At 38.5% G+C, this 16,511-nt stretch overlaps 1 protein-coding gene and 1 pseudogene across 3 annotated transcripts in view; both read right to left on the bottom strand.

Moving 5' to 3' along the window:
* Positions 1-16,511, bottom strand: part of LOC101004026 (AP2-interacting clathrin-endocytosis protein) — a 95,477-nt gene that overhangs the window by 36,794 nt on the left and 42,172 nt on the right. For all 3 annotated transcript variants that reach the window (XM_009212890.4, XM_021944086.2, XM_009212867.3), the window contains 3 exons: positions 9,852-9,941; positions 7,049-7,129; positions 5,257-5,353 (listed from right to left, as the gene is read on the bottom strand). In XM_009212890.4, the coding sequence (XP_009211154.3) occupies positions 5,257-5,353; positions 7,049-7,129; positions 9,852-9,941 (268 nt within the window). The remainder of the gene's footprint in view (positions 1-5,256; positions 5,354-7,048; positions 7,130-9,851; positions 9,942-16,511) is intronic.
* Positions 12,140-15,032, bottom strand: LOC103886764 (annotated as a pseudogene).

Raw genomic sequence — 16,511 nt, 5'->3', positions numbered from 1 at the left:
TATTCTAATTTATTTTAGGTTAAATATCTTTTTTAAAGCAAAAGTGGTATAATAATTTCTAGCACATCACATTGCAATACAACAACATGGTCTAATCTGCTTCCTAACATATAAATACAAATTAAAGTAATTGTGCAATGAGAGGCCCTATATTGATCTCAGATAAAAAGAATTTAGTTAGATCATAATTACATATATATATATATATTTTTGAGACAGAGTCTCACTCTGTCGCCCAGGCTGGAGTGCGGTGGCGTGATCTCGGCTCACTGCAACCTCCCTCGGGTTCAAGAGATTCTCCTGCCTCAGTCTCCTGAGTACCTGGGATTACAGGCATGTGCCACTACACCTGGCTAATTTTGTATTTTTAGTAGAGACGGGTTTCTCCATGTTGATCAGGCTGGTCTCGACCTCCCGACCTCAGGTGATCCACCCATTTCAGCCTCCCAAAGTGCTGGGATTACAGGTGGGAGCCACTGCGCCCGGCCACATAATGTATTTTTTAAAAGCACATATACAGAAATAATAAATGAGAACAAATAAAATGTAGATACAAGTAGGGAAAACAACTCACTTCTCCTGTTGTTACATATCTTTGCTATGTATTGCCCATGCCATGTATTTTCATGTTTTGGACGTTTCTAAGCACATTTATTTCTCAATTAGGTTGAAGAGTTTAATTTCTTTTTATACACTTAATAAAGAACATCAAACAGCTAATTTGTATATCTAGTCTCTAAATGTGTACTTCTGAAGATCTGCTCTCTGAGAGAAGAGCAAAATCTTCTTTGGAAATGTCTCCAGCATAGTCCTTCTGGTAAGGTCAGTTATTTCCAATTCTTTATTTATGAATTACTATTATTTGATTTTCTAACACCCCTCTACTAAAAGTGTTATATTAGTATTAAAAAAATTGAACGTAGGCCAGGTGCAGTGGCTCATACCTGTAATCCCAACACTATGGAATACTGAGGCAAGGTGGATTACATGAGGTCAGGAGTTCGAGGCCAGCCTGGCCAACATGACAAAACCCCAAATCTACCAAAAATACAAAAATTAGCCAGGTGTGGTGGTGCATGCCTGTAATCTCAGCTACTTAGGAGGCTGAGCAGGAAAATCACTTGAACCTGGGAGGCAGGTGGAGGTTGCAATGAGCTGAGATCCCACCACTTGACTCCAGCCTGGGTGACTGAATGAGTGAGACTCATCTCAAAAAAAAAAAACAATAAAAAAAAGAAATTGAATGCAAATCTTTCGCTTTGCATATTAACAATTTAAACAATTAAGATCCTTTTGAGATAACTGGAGATACTTTAAGTTATATAAAATATCTGTGTGTGTGTGTATGTGTGTATATTTTGTTTGTTTGTTTGTTTGTTTTTGAGATAGGGTTTGGCTCTGTCACCCAGGCTGGAATGCAGTGGTGTGACCATGGCTCACTGCAGCCTCGAACTCCTGGGCTCAAGTGATCCTCCCACCTCAGCCTCCTGAGTAGCTGGGACCACAGGCACATCCTACCATGCCTGGCTAATTTTTTAAAAATTTTTTGTAGAGACAGGATCTCCCTCTGTTGCCCATGCTAGTCATAAACTCTTGGGTTCAAGCAGTCCTCCTACCTTGGCCTCCCAAAGTGCTGGGATTATAGACATGAGCCTCCACACCTGGCCTAAAGTATATTTTTAATTGGTGACAAAAAAAAAATGTAAAGCCTACCAAAATCCTATAAATGAAGTCAAAAATGTTTAATTGTGTAAAAGACAGGATTGTTGGCCGGGCGCGGTGGCTCAAGCCTGTAATCCCAGCACTTTGGGAGTCCGAGACGGGCGGATCACAAGGTCAGGAGATCGCGACCATCCTGGCTAACACGGTGAAACCCCGTCTCTACTAAAAAATACAAAAAACTAGCCGGGCGAGGTGGCGGGCGCCTGTAGTCCCAGCTACTCGGGAGGCTGAGGCAGGAGAATGGCGTAAACTCGGGAGGCAGAGCTTGCAGTGAGCTGAGATCCGGCCACTGCACCCCAGCCTGGGCGACAGAGCGAGACTCCGTCTCAAAAAAAAAAAATAAATAAAAATAAAAGACAGGATTGTGAAGCTAATGAAATTATTGAAGCTAGCTTGCTAGGAGTTCTGGGACCAGTGGTCCATCACATTATACCCATATTTGTATTACTGTGTAACATTATTGTAAGTTTATGATATTTAAGTCACAGCCAAAACTAAGGCTGGGCGCAGTGGCTCACTCCTGTAATCTCAGCACTTTGGGAGGCCAAGGCAGGTGCATCACCTGAGGTCAGGAGTTCGAGACCCACATGGTGAAACCCCGTCTTTACTAAAAATACAAAAATTAGCCAGGTGTAATGGCATGCATCTGTAGTCCCAGCTACTGGGGAGGCTGAGGCAGGAGAATCGCTTGAACCTGGGAGGCGGAGGTTACAGTGAGCTGAGATCGCACTACTGTACTCCAGCCTGGGTGACAGAGTGAGACTCCATCACAAAGAAAAAAAAGGACTAAAAGTTCAAAATTATATACATTCAAAAGTATATTTATAAAAATATACATTAAGAAATATAAAGCAAAAATTTTAAAGATTAGGTCAACAAAACCAGAAATTGTTCTCTCAAATATCTGTTACCACAGCAAAATAGACAACATTAAAATAAGTGGCTGGGCGCGGTGGCTCACACCTGTAATCCCACTACTTTGGGAGGCCGAGGCAGGTGGATCACCTGAGGTCAGGAGTTCAAGACCAGCCTGACCAACATGATGAAACCCCGTCTCTACTAAAAATACAAAAAATTAGCTGGGCGGGGTGGCACGCGCCTGTAATCCCAGCTACTTGGGAGGCTGAGGCAAGAGAATCACTTGAACCTGGGAGGAGGAGGTTGCAGTGAGCCGAGATCATGTCATTGCACTCCAGCCTAGGCAACAAGAGCAAAACTCTGTCTCAATAAATAAATAAACAAAGAAATAAATAAAAGCAAAAAAAGTTTTCAACAAAACAGCATACTGATAATTTAAAATAAACTTCATTTTCTGTTTTATTAATAATATAAACAAATATGTCTTTTGTGTTTTTAAAATAAAGTGAATTATTGAAAGTAAAATACAAGAAGCTGCATATAACCCAATACACTCATTCACATATTAAAAAATAAAAATAGAGGCAATGATCCAAAGACTACTCATAAAAGATTATTTTTACAACTTTTAAAGCTCTTAAATAAGCTTTAACTGGCTTACTGAAGAATCTCAGCTCAAAAATACTAACATGAGACTTCTTATTTTCCCAACTAATGCTTTCAACCATGCTATGTCAAATCTCCCCTTTTTCCCATCCCTTAATGAAACTATAGGCAGATTCCAATACTTTCTGGATACTATTGTTATTGAAATGCAGCACAGTACTATTTTAACACCTATCTCTTCATCGTATCTGATATAAATATTTCCCTCCCCATTGCTGACTAGATTTATGGTTGAAATGTGAAATAGGGAGTAGTGCATGGTCTGATCTCCTGCTCCTCCATTTTCTGGGTCAAATTCGTACGGAAGACTATAGATGGCTCTGGTCACCTTACGTAATTAAGCAGAGACCAAGATGGTAGTAGGGAGATATCCTTGGCTTTGTTCTAATTCAGATACTGGAGGCCTTTATTGATATAATGGCTCTTTTAGTGGCAGATCAAGCTTCAACCTGGGCTCTCTGTGGATAAGAACTCTTTAAGTGGCTCATGATGCACAATACCTCCCCAAGCGGGACACGGTGTCATCTAGCCCTGTTATCAGTCTTCTCTAACTTTCATGAAACCATTAAGGTCCTCCTCCTTCCCTGTGGACCATGTGTAACCGGGGTGCAGAGTGGAATCCTCATACTTTTTTCTCTGTATGACAGTAACTGAAGTTCCTTACACCAAGGCTAGTTTTGGCTTCTCCAGCAAGTCTTCTCTCTTTAGAAATCTCCTCACTCAACTACATTCTCATTGGCTTCTCAGACATATTCCAAGCTCTCCTAAGAAATTTATTATCACTTTCTCTTTGTCTTTGATAGAAGCTCCAGGGTGGGATGGTTTTACAGATATAGTTAATGTTCATCTAGGGGATGAGAAGACAACAACTCCTTATTGCAGATATGCTCTAGCTTTAATCTTTGTGATTTACTTGGATCCCCCTAACTTTCACTTGACTGGAAATATAAGGGGGACATATGAAGAAGGAAGAATCTTTCACCAGAATTCCTCACTTTCTACAAAGCTGAGGACACCACCAGCTGCCCTCCTTCTTCCAAGGCCCTTACTTACAGAGGCTGAAGTGAATGGTTCGTTAAAGAAAACTGAGGGGTTAACTATTTCTCAGTAAACCTTGTGGGGTTGGTAGTAGTGGTGGTACTAGACCCAGTTGTTCATGGCTTTCGTTTAGCACATGGGCTGCTTCCGCACCTACAACTTGTAGGGAGGTAGAAAAAGACCTACCCGAAACAAAAATCTAAATTTAAGCATTATTAAAACCACCTAATTAGAATTCACACAATGTATATTATTGCTTCAAACACCAGTAAAAGAGAAATATGATGTAAAAAGTTAGATTTGTTTTAGTTGATTATAAAATACTTGTTCTTTGTAGAAAATTTTAAAAACATAGACAAGCATAAATAAGAAAATAAAAATAACCTAAAATCGCAGAATGTATTAAAACAATGGATAATCTAAGAATAATGTATGAATGGCTTCGAAATGCATAGTATGAGCTCTTTCTTTAGACATTTAACTTACCTTTGCAGTAACTAAAATTAAAATTAGTTAGTATCCATAGGTCTCCTGAAGAGACTGGCATAAAAGAACTACATTCCACCCCAAGTCCCTGCTATAAAGAGAAGTGGTAGAAGGAAGGAGTATACTTTCAGGAGTAAGAACAAATAAAGCACTGTGTAGCCCTTTGATAAATGGGAAAGTAACCTTAGTTCTTAACTTCCTTTCTCCTAGTTCTGAACTCTGGGCACCTTTGAATTATACAGGATACTCCTACCTCCTCTCAATACCTGCCCTCCCATCAATTTTGTTTTACTTAAAATTATTTGAATTAGTTTCTGATTTTTGCAAGCATACCATATGTATTATTTCTCAACTGGAGTTCTCATTAGTTAAATTTACTTAGTATTTTAAATATTGAAAGCACTATTACTATCAGAGTTAAAAATCTAGTAGGTAATAATGGATGACAACGCACTGGATAAAAGATTTCTGAGGCTCAATAATTACCTTCTGAAAGAAATTACAGTAATCTCTTCTTAAAATATAGATTGCTACTTCTTTTAATCCTTCTAGTCCATACATATCAGCCATATTGAGTATCTGACTAAAATAAAAATAGATGCACTGTTAATTCTCCAATTTAAAACTCAAGGCACAATACATACTAATTTATTGATAATATATAGTCTGTTTAGAAAAAAATAATCTGAAATATTTTGATTCTAATTTTCTGCCTTACATAATATATACCCTTTATGGATTATAAACACAGCGTAGGCCAAACGTTGAGAGCACTGACACGTGATTTGATTAGTAGAGAACAAGAAATAAATTTGGAGATGTCTCAAATTCCCTTCATATACTAAGTGATATACAGAACAAAATCCAAGAAACTGCTATAAAGGCTGTAAAAGTTACAAAACTCTCTGTATCAAATTTGTATAATAAAAGTTTCTTGGCAGGCGGAGGGGCAATTCACTAATGTCTTATCCTATTGAAAATGTCTACAAATAACCCTAAGATTGGAGACAGCATCCAACGACCAGAGTTTCTTTTGCTGCTTTCATTTGACAAGTATTTCTGAACACCTACACATACTTTAGGTACTTAAGAAGCCTACAAGCTTTGAAAGAATGACAAAATTTTGTATAGGTTGTCAGGGGATAAAAACTTAGTAGTAAATCCTGGGACTCACAGTATGTTCTCCTGAAAAACATATTTATTCAGTTTAAAATTAAAGGAACCAAATAATTTTTAAAATTAAAAAGTAGCTTTCATTTGTCTGATGTGAGAATACCAAGAAAATGGAAGACATCCAGAAAATTAAAAGAGCAAGGTGAACTTTCACTCCCAAGTAGGATTTCAGAGGCTTAGATGGTATTTCACTATAGCGCATTTAAAAATCACAGTTGTTGGTCTTTAGGATGCCCTATATTCTTTTTTTTTTTTTTCCCCAAGAACAGGGTCTCACTATAGTCCCGGGCAGGTCTTGATCTCCTGGGCTCAGGCTATCCTCCCGCCTCTGCCTCCCTAAGTGCTGGGATTACAGGTGTGAGCCACTGCGCCTGGCAAATGCCATATATATATATATATATATATATATATATTTTTTTTTTTTTTTTTTTTTTTTTTGAGATGGAGTCTTGTTCTATCACCAGACTGGAATGCAGTGGTGCAATCTTGGCTCACGGCAACCTCCACCTCCCAGGTTCAAGTGATTCTCCTGCCTCAACCTCCCAAGTAGCTGGGACTACAGGTGCATACCACCATGTCCAGCTAATTTTTTTTTTTTTTTTTGTATTTTTAGTAGAGACGAGGTTTCATCATGTTAGCCAGGATGGTCTCGATCTCTTGACCTCAAGATCCGCCCGTCTCAGCCTCCCAAAGTACTGGGATTACAGGTGAGAGCCACCGTGCCCGGCCCCTATATTCTTAAGTGTGTTTTTTCTTTTCTTTTGCTGTTTAGAAAAGATATACTAAAATTCAAAAAGTAGTAAAATAATTTTCAAAGTTTGATAAAAGTTTAATCAATTTATTGAACTATAAACCATAATTTATAGCTTCTTCTAAATTTAAGTCTAATAAAGACTGTTTTCAATCTTATTAATGTGAGTTGATAAGTCACCTTTTCTTCTAAATAAGGTGACCTGCTTATTTTTAGATGTTCTCAAGACATACTGAAGATACAGTAAAATAGATTATAAAAAGCAGTTTCTACTTCATTAACACTTTGCAACACAGCTCAACAAAGTAGAACCTAACTCTTTTATATTTTAAATTATTAAAAAGGAATACATACCCAACATTAGTTTTGTCTGGAATGTCCAGAGTTCCTCCATATATAAAATGCATCATAACATTCAGTTCTACATGGCTTATACTGAAAAATAAAAGAAAACTCAAATCCAGAAATAATTAAGGTTTAATCAATATCAATGATTCAATTTTCCCATAAACTTCCAGCCAAGATAATGTTCTAATCTTCCTTTTACCTGAAGAATATACTCTTCAAATAACATCCATGCAGGTATACCATTAATTTAAACAGAACGACAACAATAGATTTTTATATAAGTTATACAGTGTTATTAGCAGGTTATCAAATCATTATTTATTGAGCATCTTCTACCTTGAACTATATAAAACAGATAAAAGTTGAAGGGGCATCCCTTACCAAATGGCCTTCCCCTAAGATCCCAATCCTATGCCATGTGTTTCTCCTAACGTGCCTACTAGGAACATTAGGGTTCTGTGGGACAAAGATTTACACAGTGGAGAAGAAGAGCAGTCTGAGCTAGCTCAAGAACACATACCAATGGGAAAACTTTTAAATTTCTTCACTGACTGTGGTGGAATGAACTCTGAATTATGAATTGACAAATGTGATTTAAGCTGGGTGCAGTGGCTCACACCTATAATCCCAGTACTTTGGGAGGCCAAGGTGGGAGGATCGCTTGAGATCAAGAGTTTGAGACCGGCCTGGGCAACATGATGAGACCTCATCTCTACTAAAAATTATAAAAACTAGCAAGGTGTAGGAGTACACATCTATAATCCCAGCTACTTAGGAGGCTGAGGCAGGAGGATCACTTGAGGCCCTATATTGACCTCAGATAAAAAGAATTTAATTAGATCATCATTACATAATGTGTTTTTTTTTGTTTTGTGTTTTTTTTTTGAGACGGAGTCTCACTCTGTCGCCCAGGCTGGAGTGCAGTGGCACGATCTCGGCTCACTGCAACCTCTGCCTCCCTGGTTCAAGAGATTCTCCTGTCTCAGCCTCCTGAGTAGCTGGGATTACAGGCATGTGCCATCACGCCCAGCTAGTTTTTGTATTTTTACTAGAGACGTGATTTCAACCATGTTGGTCAGGCTCATCTTGAACTCCCGGCCTCATGATCCCCCCACCCTGGCCTCCCGAAGCGCTGGGATTACAGGTGGGAGCCACCGCGCCTGGCCTACATAATGTATTTTTTAAAAGCGCATATACAGAAATAATAAATGAAAACAAATAAAATGTAGATACAAGTAGGGAAAACAACTCACTTCTCCTGTTGTTACATATCTTTGCTATGTATTGCCCATGCCATGTATTTTCATGTTTTGGACGTTTCTAAGCACATTTATTTCTCAGTTAGGTTGAAGAGTTTAATTTCTCTTTATACACTTAATAAAGACCATCAAACAGCCAAATTGTATATCTAGTATCTAAATGTGTATTTCTGAAGATCTCTTCTCTCAGAGAAGAGCAAAACCTTCTTTGGAAAGGTCTCCAGCATAGTCCTTCTGGTAAGGTCAGTGATTTCCAAGTCTTTATTTATGAACTGCTATTAATTTGATTTTCTAATACCCCTTTCCTAAAAGTGTTTATTAGTATTTAAAAACCTGAATGTAGGCCAGGTGCAGTGGCTCATGCCTGTAATTCCAACACTTTGGGATGCCAAGGCAAGGTGAATTACTTGAGGTCAGGCGTTCAAGGCCAGCCTGGCGAACATGGCAAAACCCCATTTCTGCTAAAACTACAAAAATTAGCCAGGCGTGGTGGTGCATGCCTGTAATCCCAGCTACTCAGGAGGCTGAGGCAGGAAAATCACTTGAACCTGGGATACCAATGGAGGTTGCCATTAGCTGAGATCTCGCCACTTGACTTCAGCCTGGGTGACCGAATGAGACTCCATCTCAAAAAACAAACAAAAAAAAGAAATTGAATGGAAATATTTGCTTTGCATATTAATAGTTTAAACGATTAAGATCCCTTTGAGATAACTGGAGATACTTTAAGTTATATAAAATATATACGTGTGTATATATGTGTGTGTGTGTGTGTATGTGTGTGTGTGTACATATATATATATATATATTTTTTTTTTTTTTTTTTTGAGACAGGGTTTGGTTCTGTTACCCAGGCTGGAATGCAGTGGTGTGACCATGGCTCACTGCAGCCTTGAACGCCTGAGCCACGACAGCACTCTAGCCTGGGCGACATAGCTAGATCCCACCTCAAAAAAATAAAAAGAAAAAAAAATTTAGAAAACTACCTGTTATGAACTGAAATGTCTGTGTTCCCTCCAAATTCATATGGTAAAGCCCTAACCCCCAGTGTGGTCATATTTAGAGATGGGGCCTCTAAGAAAGTAATTAAGGTTAAATGAGGTCACATGGGTCCTTGATCTGATAGGATTCGTTTCCTCATAAGAAGTACCATAAGACTGTCTCTCCAAGTGCATGCACTAAGGAAGGGCCACATGAGTGTACAGCAAGAAGGCGGCAGTGCAACCCATAGGCAGAGCCCTCATCAGACACCAAAACTGCTGGCACGTTTATCTTGAACTTTCAGTTTCCAGAACCTTGAGAAAATAAATACCTGTTGTTTAAATCACCCAGTTTGGATATTCTGTCATAGAAGCATAAGGAGATTAACACAATACCTCTATTAATGAATGCTCTCTATTACTTCCTGTTTCAGAAAATGTACTTTGTTGAATTCCACCTGAGAAATATTTCACTGAACATCCAGGGAAATCAGATTCATAAAAAGTGCGTTGTATGAAATACAATTTGCAATCATTTGCAGTCAAATGGCCCTGTAAAAATATGCTTACCCTTGAAGAGTAACGTACTCTTGGGAGCTTTCAGCCCAACAGCCACTCAGCATTGCAGCAAAATAACTAGATCTGGCACTCAAAATGGCCCTAAAGGGAAGAGGGGGGAGAAACACAGATAAACATTTACATATTACTCAAAATGTAATTTTTAATGAAAATTTTCATCTTTATGTATTAAAACACAATAATCTATTTGTTTTGTTTGTATTCATGGGCAGGATTACTACATAATAAAACTTATAAGTTTATATTTATACCTAAGGGTTTTGTTTTTTGTTTTAAGAGACAGGGTCTTCCTCTGTCACCCTGGTTGGAGTGCAGTGGCATGATCATAGCTTACTACCCCCCTGAACTCCTAGGCTCAAGTATGATCCTCCTACCTCAGCCTCCCAAGAAGCTAACACTACAGGCATACAGTATCACACTCAACTTGATTTTTAAATTTTTGGTAGAGACAGGGTCTCACTATGTTGTCCAGGCTGGTCTCAAACTCTAGAACTCGAGCAATCCCCCTAGTCCTGAAGTGCTGGGATTTATAACTAAGCATTTTGATTGTTTAAAACATTAATTCCAATGCCCTTGCTATCTTTTTTTCTTTGAAGGCTCTTTAATTTTTTAAGCTTATAAAAACATAATTTTTATATTTAATTAGTTAAATATAAAAAGGTAGCTAAAGACAAAGTACTGATCAGCAAACCTCATTTAATATGGATTATTTTGGAAATTTAACAATTTTTAACGAGGTGGCCTCCTATCTCATACTAAAGTATAAATCAAATCTCTTTCCCAGATTTATACCTCATACTTAGAAACAATCTGAAACTTTTTCAAATCAATGAAAACAACAACAACAACAACAAAAAAACCTACCATGACCAATTTAAATGACCTGGGAAAGGGTAGGAGAGGTGATCAATAATCAGAGCCAGTTGCACACAGATGGAAAAGCTTGTTGTCACTCCCAAATATATCCCTACATTACATTATATGTAAATCACAATGGAAATAAGTGCCTACATTACAGAACTATGAAATTCTATTTAGAAAATAATAGGCCAGGCACAGTGGCTCACGCCTGTAATCCCAGCACTTTGGGAGGCTGAGGCGGGTGGATCACCCAAGGTCGGGAGTTCGAGACCAGCCTGGCCAAAATGATGGGAAACCCCGTCTCTACTTAAAAAAATAATAATAATAATAATGGCCAGGCGCAGTGGCTCATGCCTGTAATCCCAGCACTTTGGGAGGCCGAGGCAGGCAGATCACGAGGTCAGGAGATCGAGACCATCCTGGTTAACATGGTGAAACCCTGTCTCTACAAAAAATACAAAAAATTAGCCAGGCGTGGTGGCGGGCGCCTGTAGTCCCAGTTACTCGGGAGAGTGAGGCAGGAGAATGGCGTGAACCTGGGAGGCGGAGCTTGCAGTGAGCCAAGATCGCACCACTGCACTCCAGCCTGGGTGACAGAGCCAGACTGCGTCTCAAAAAAACAAACAACAACAACAAAAAATTAGCCAGGTGTGGTGGCGGGTGCCTGTAATCCTAGCTACTCGGGAGGCCGAGGCAGGAGAATTGCTTGAACCCAGAGGGTGGAGGTTGCAGTGAGCCGAGATCACGCCACTGCACTCCAGCCTGGGCAACAAAAGCAAAACTCTGTCTCAAAAAATAATAATAAAAACAAAAAATAAAAATAAACTGTTGGGTATCATTGGAATAATGTAACTCGTAAGGCTAGAAAATACTGAAATACAGTTCAGATTCAAAACATAAGTTCACTTTTTAAAAAGTCTGCTAGAGAAATAAATGCTAGATAGGAAAGTAGGACTTGTAGCAGAATGGCCTTTTATACCAATTTGGAAAACACAAACATACCATACCCTACCCCCATCCCACCAGAAATTCTAGTCGAAATAAAAAGGAAGGAACAAATGCTAAAGTAAAAAGTTTTGGTCGGGCATGGTGGCTCACACCTGTAATCCCAACACTTCGGGAGGCCATGGCGGGTGGATCACTTGAAGTCAGCAGTTCATGATTAGCCTGGCCAACATGGTAAAAGCCCATCTCTATTAAAAATACAAAAATTAAGTATTTGCTTTTATCAAAATAATTCTAATAAAACATTTTAAAGTAAAAAAAAAAAAAAAAAAAATACAAAAATTAGCTGGGCGTGGTGGCTGTGCCTGTAGTCTCAGCTACTCGGGAGAATCACTTGAACCCGGGAGGCCGAGGCTGCAGTGAGCAGAGATCACGCCACTGCACTCCAGCCTGGGTGACAGAGCAAGACACTGACTCAAAAAAAAAAAAAAGGAAAAAAACTTCCAAAATCTCATATCCCACTGAATTTAGTGGGGAAAAATTCCAGACACTGAACTTTGTCAGCTTGATACCTCTCCCTTTAGCAATATCACCTCCATTTCTGTTATGACTTTTGTTCCAACTGAATCTAGTTGTAGCAAATTCAATCTCCTGGAATCAGCTTGATAAGCATAGGAGATTATACTAGAGTCAACTGAAGGATGTACATTAACCAAAAGCTCTAAATTAACAACCAGGAGTGTAGATTTCAAATTCTGATCCTCAATTCAGCATCTGATCAATACTTGGCACTAGCTGGATAAAGGTCTAATCAGAATTTGCGAGCAGAGGCAGACGTAGTTAAATCATAACCCAATATTTGCAGTCTATGATTTGGTTCCAAACTTAAAAGACAGGTATAGATAGACACATCTAAAAATATTTCAGAATTGGAGGGAAAACATTAATAACAAGATATAAACAAAACCAGGCAAATTAGCTTAGGAAACAAAAATTCTGGTTAAAAAAAGAAACTAAACTGATCATACCCACTGATAATTTAAGAGTGGAAAAATGGGCATTTTTCCACCCTTAAACTAGTTTAATTACAGGCAGATGTACTTCTACTATATTAAGATTTTTCTGTATCCATTTTTCCTAATCCTTAAAGTTTAATGATAAATCACTTATTCTATAAAGAAATACAGCATATATGTCCACAGTCTAAATATGCTTAAAACTGGAAAGTTATGTCAGTTAAAAAAAACAAAAATCTTACACTGTTCCATCATTACTCTATGGTAATTCAACTGATGCTGCGATCTGCCCTCACCCAAAAGCATGGCACTCACTGCTCAGAGGTTGAATACTAACATTGCCCAAAGTGAAGCAGTAACAGCAAAGACTCCACAAAACTCTATTTAATTGTGTACGAGCATTTAATTACTACTCCAAATTAAAAACGGTACAGTAAGAGCAACTTGTAATATACAAACAGACAAGAAGCTGTGATGCTAGTGTCCATCTGGCACTGTAAATAGCGAAAATAAAGTGGTCTGCATGAGTGAAGTATGGATTGGGGAGAGGAAAAAAGGGAGGCCCAGGAGGCAGATTTCAGACAATGACACAAAACTGTTGTACTACTAGATGTTTCGTTTGAGGAGGTCTGAGCATGAGCCAAGAGCACATTCAAATCTAGGCTGGTCCAGCTTAATGTACTTCAAGGGGCCATGTACAACCACTGTGGCAACAGGAGGATGATTCATCAGTAATGCAAGTTCACCAAAATAATCAGAAGGCTCCAATCTTCCCACTTCAACAAACTCTTCATTTTCTGACCAACGTTGCAGCATAGCAGCTGGCCCCTCTAGAATAATAAGGAACTCATCTCTCATCCCCTGGTTCTCCCTGCACCACAATCTTCTGCCAGTCTTCAAACTTGACTAGTTCCCATGTATCGGCTACCATAAGATGCTCCCTCTTATCCAGAGACTCTAAAATAGACACTTTACTAAGGAATTCCTCATACATCTTCCACTTTCTCAGTGTGCTTCCCATACAGATTCTTCCATAGCTGTCTCGGTTGATACACTACCATTTCACATTTGCCTTTGCTTTGACAGTGGCTACTCTAGGTGTTCCATAAATCAAAACAAATTCTCCAAAGCTCCCTCCTTCCTCAATACTGGTTGCTCATTCATCATTGACACAGACATCCCTCTCTCCTTGATCAATCACACAGAAGTTATCCCCTTCATCACCTTGCAGAATCACTGTCTCTCCAGTGATAAAGGAGACTGGAAACATGGCATCAAAAATATCACTTCTCTCATTATCATCAAGATGTGAAATCAGCACATTCTTTTCAATGGCTTTGGCTAAAGACATTGCCTTATAATGGCTTTTGGTATAATCTTATAATCTTTCGGTATAATCTTTCTAACATATAATGTGGCATCTTCCTCCATGAAGAATTCAGTGCTGACGGTACCTTGTCACCTCTGATCTTTAACCACTGGGTTGGATGGAGGAGGAGAGATTTCATTCTCCTTAATTCTGTACAAGTGCCTGCTTCCTGCATATTGTGAATTTGTTTTGTCTCCTCCTTCTCCAACCTCTCAAAGTGTTCCCTGAGGAATGCCACTGGTCCCCGGGGTTGAGCAGTACACAACTGCATAATAGAATCTTTGAGCAGTGCCTGAATGTTGTGCTTCTGGAGGCAGAGCTCACATTCTCAAAGGCTATGCTCCTCCTCTCTGGCAGCAGTGTCACCAGACGCCATGGTTCTCTGTCCCTCTCTGGGTGTCTCAGGTCCCCTCTATTCTTTCTTCTGCTCTTCACTCCCTCTCCACGTGGCTTTCAATGAGCTTCCCTCTTCTCTCCTCTGCTCCTCTGTCCACCCTACTCTCCCTCCAACCTCCCTCAATGCCTCTCAAAGTTTATTTAATTAACAACAATGGAAACTATGTCCATGACTAAGAGGAATAAATCATTTACAAATGGAGAAACAAAGACCAAAGATGTTACTTTAAATTTTAAGGAAATATCAATAAGAGATTATAATTACTGTTTGTCAATTAAACATTTTAAAAATAAAAAATAGATTCTACAATATCTTAGGAAAGAAAGAAAATAAAAATAAAAAATAGGGACAACTCTACATTTAAAATATTTTTAAATTATAAAAAAAAGAGCTTAGAATCCTAAAGGTCCTGAGTTCTAGTTCAAAACTCACCATAATTATGTTCAAGAAAGGATATATCTTAGTTTTGAAAAAATGACAAGAAAGATATTTTCTTTTGAATTACCATTCTATCTTCTCAAATAAAATGCTAATGAATTCGTTCTTTAAAAAGAAATTTTAAAAAATATATAGAGAGACAGAGTCTTACTATGTTGCTTTAGTTGGTCTCAAACACCTGGGCTCCAGTGACCTTCCTGTCCCAGCCTCTCAGAGTGCTGAGATTACAGGTGTTAAATCACTGCACTCACCCTCATTCTTTCTTTTTCTTTTACTAGAGACAGGGTCTCTCGCTCTTTCACCCAGGCTGGAGTGCAGTAGCACAATCATAGCCACTGCAGCCTCAAACTCTTGGCTAGCCTCATCTTTAATCCAAAAGATATTCTACTCTGTGCTCCACACTATTCTAAGTGCTGGGAGTACAGCATTAAATGAGATACAGAAAACAATATTGTATTCCAGTGAAAGGTGGACGACAGGAAGAGAAAGACACTTCTGGAATGGCCTCCCAGGTTATCTCAGATCAACCCTCCTGCTGAAAGCAGCTTAGGAAAGATGGACAAAACATATATATTTAAGAAAAGAAGCAAAAAAAGGAAAGCATGCTTTGAAGGCATCAGAATACTGCCACAGAGATTAGAAAAGTTACACAAGTTTTGAGAGAGAAGACAAAAGAAGCGACCCAAGTATTTGAGGTAACTTTTTCCACTGAGGCAATTGCCAAATCTGAAAGCAAAAGCAACAGCTGGAAGGCTGATAAGCTGAATATAGCTTCTGGCAATCTTCACACAAATTGGAACTTGGGGCCCATCAAAGAGGAGGGGTTTTAGTAGATAACCCAGGATTTCAGTTGGATCCCGAAGGGCCACATTCTAAACAGAAGAGTGAACAGGAAATAGACAAGCCCGTATTAGACTTGAAAGCCAGTTTTGAATTATCTCGGTCCCTGACTGGAACAAAGTGATCAGCATCTAGTCTGCGAGCCAGACAAAAGCAAAAGGAAATCCTGTCTGCATTAAAATATCACCTTGAGTGTCAAATTATTTCTACAAATTTTCAACAGAATGTTTAGTAGTCACCCAAAGATGATTTAGTGTAATAATGAATAACTAGAACATAAAAGAAAAAATTTCCATTTACACTAGTATCAAAAAGGTCAAATACATAGCAACAAATGTAACAAAAACGTGTTAAGATCTCTACACTAAAAACCATAAAACACTGCTGTGATAAATTTTAAAAGACCTAATGGAGAGTTAAAATACGCTCATGGGTCTGAAACTTGAAACTGTTAATATGTCCATTCTTCCTAAATTAGTTTCTAGATTTAACACAATCCCAATCAAGCATTTTTAGTAGCAATAGATAAGCTGATTCTAAAATGTATATGAAAATGCAAAGGACCCCTAATTGCCAAAGCAAACATCAACAGAAGAATAAAGGTGGAAGACATGATTTCAGGCAACATGCTGTCACTTACTATAAAGTAGCAATAATCAAAATAACATGGTATTGACGTAAGAGTGGACATATAAATCACTGGAACAGAATTGAGAGTCCAAAAATAGATCCACATATATATGGCCAATTGCTTTTCATGAAGGTATTAAGATAATTCAATGGGG

Source organism: Papio anubis, chromosome 1, assembly GCF_008728515.1.
Source record: "Papio anubis isolate 15944 chromosome 1, Panubis1.0, whole genome shotgun sequence".
Taxonomy (NCBI): domain Eukaryota; kingdom Metazoa; phylum Chordata; class Mammalia; order Primates; family Cercopithecidae; genus Papio; species Papio anubis.
The sequence above is the reverse complement of the archived record's forward strand: the minus strand, read 5'-3'. Positions and strand labels throughout refer to the sequence as shown.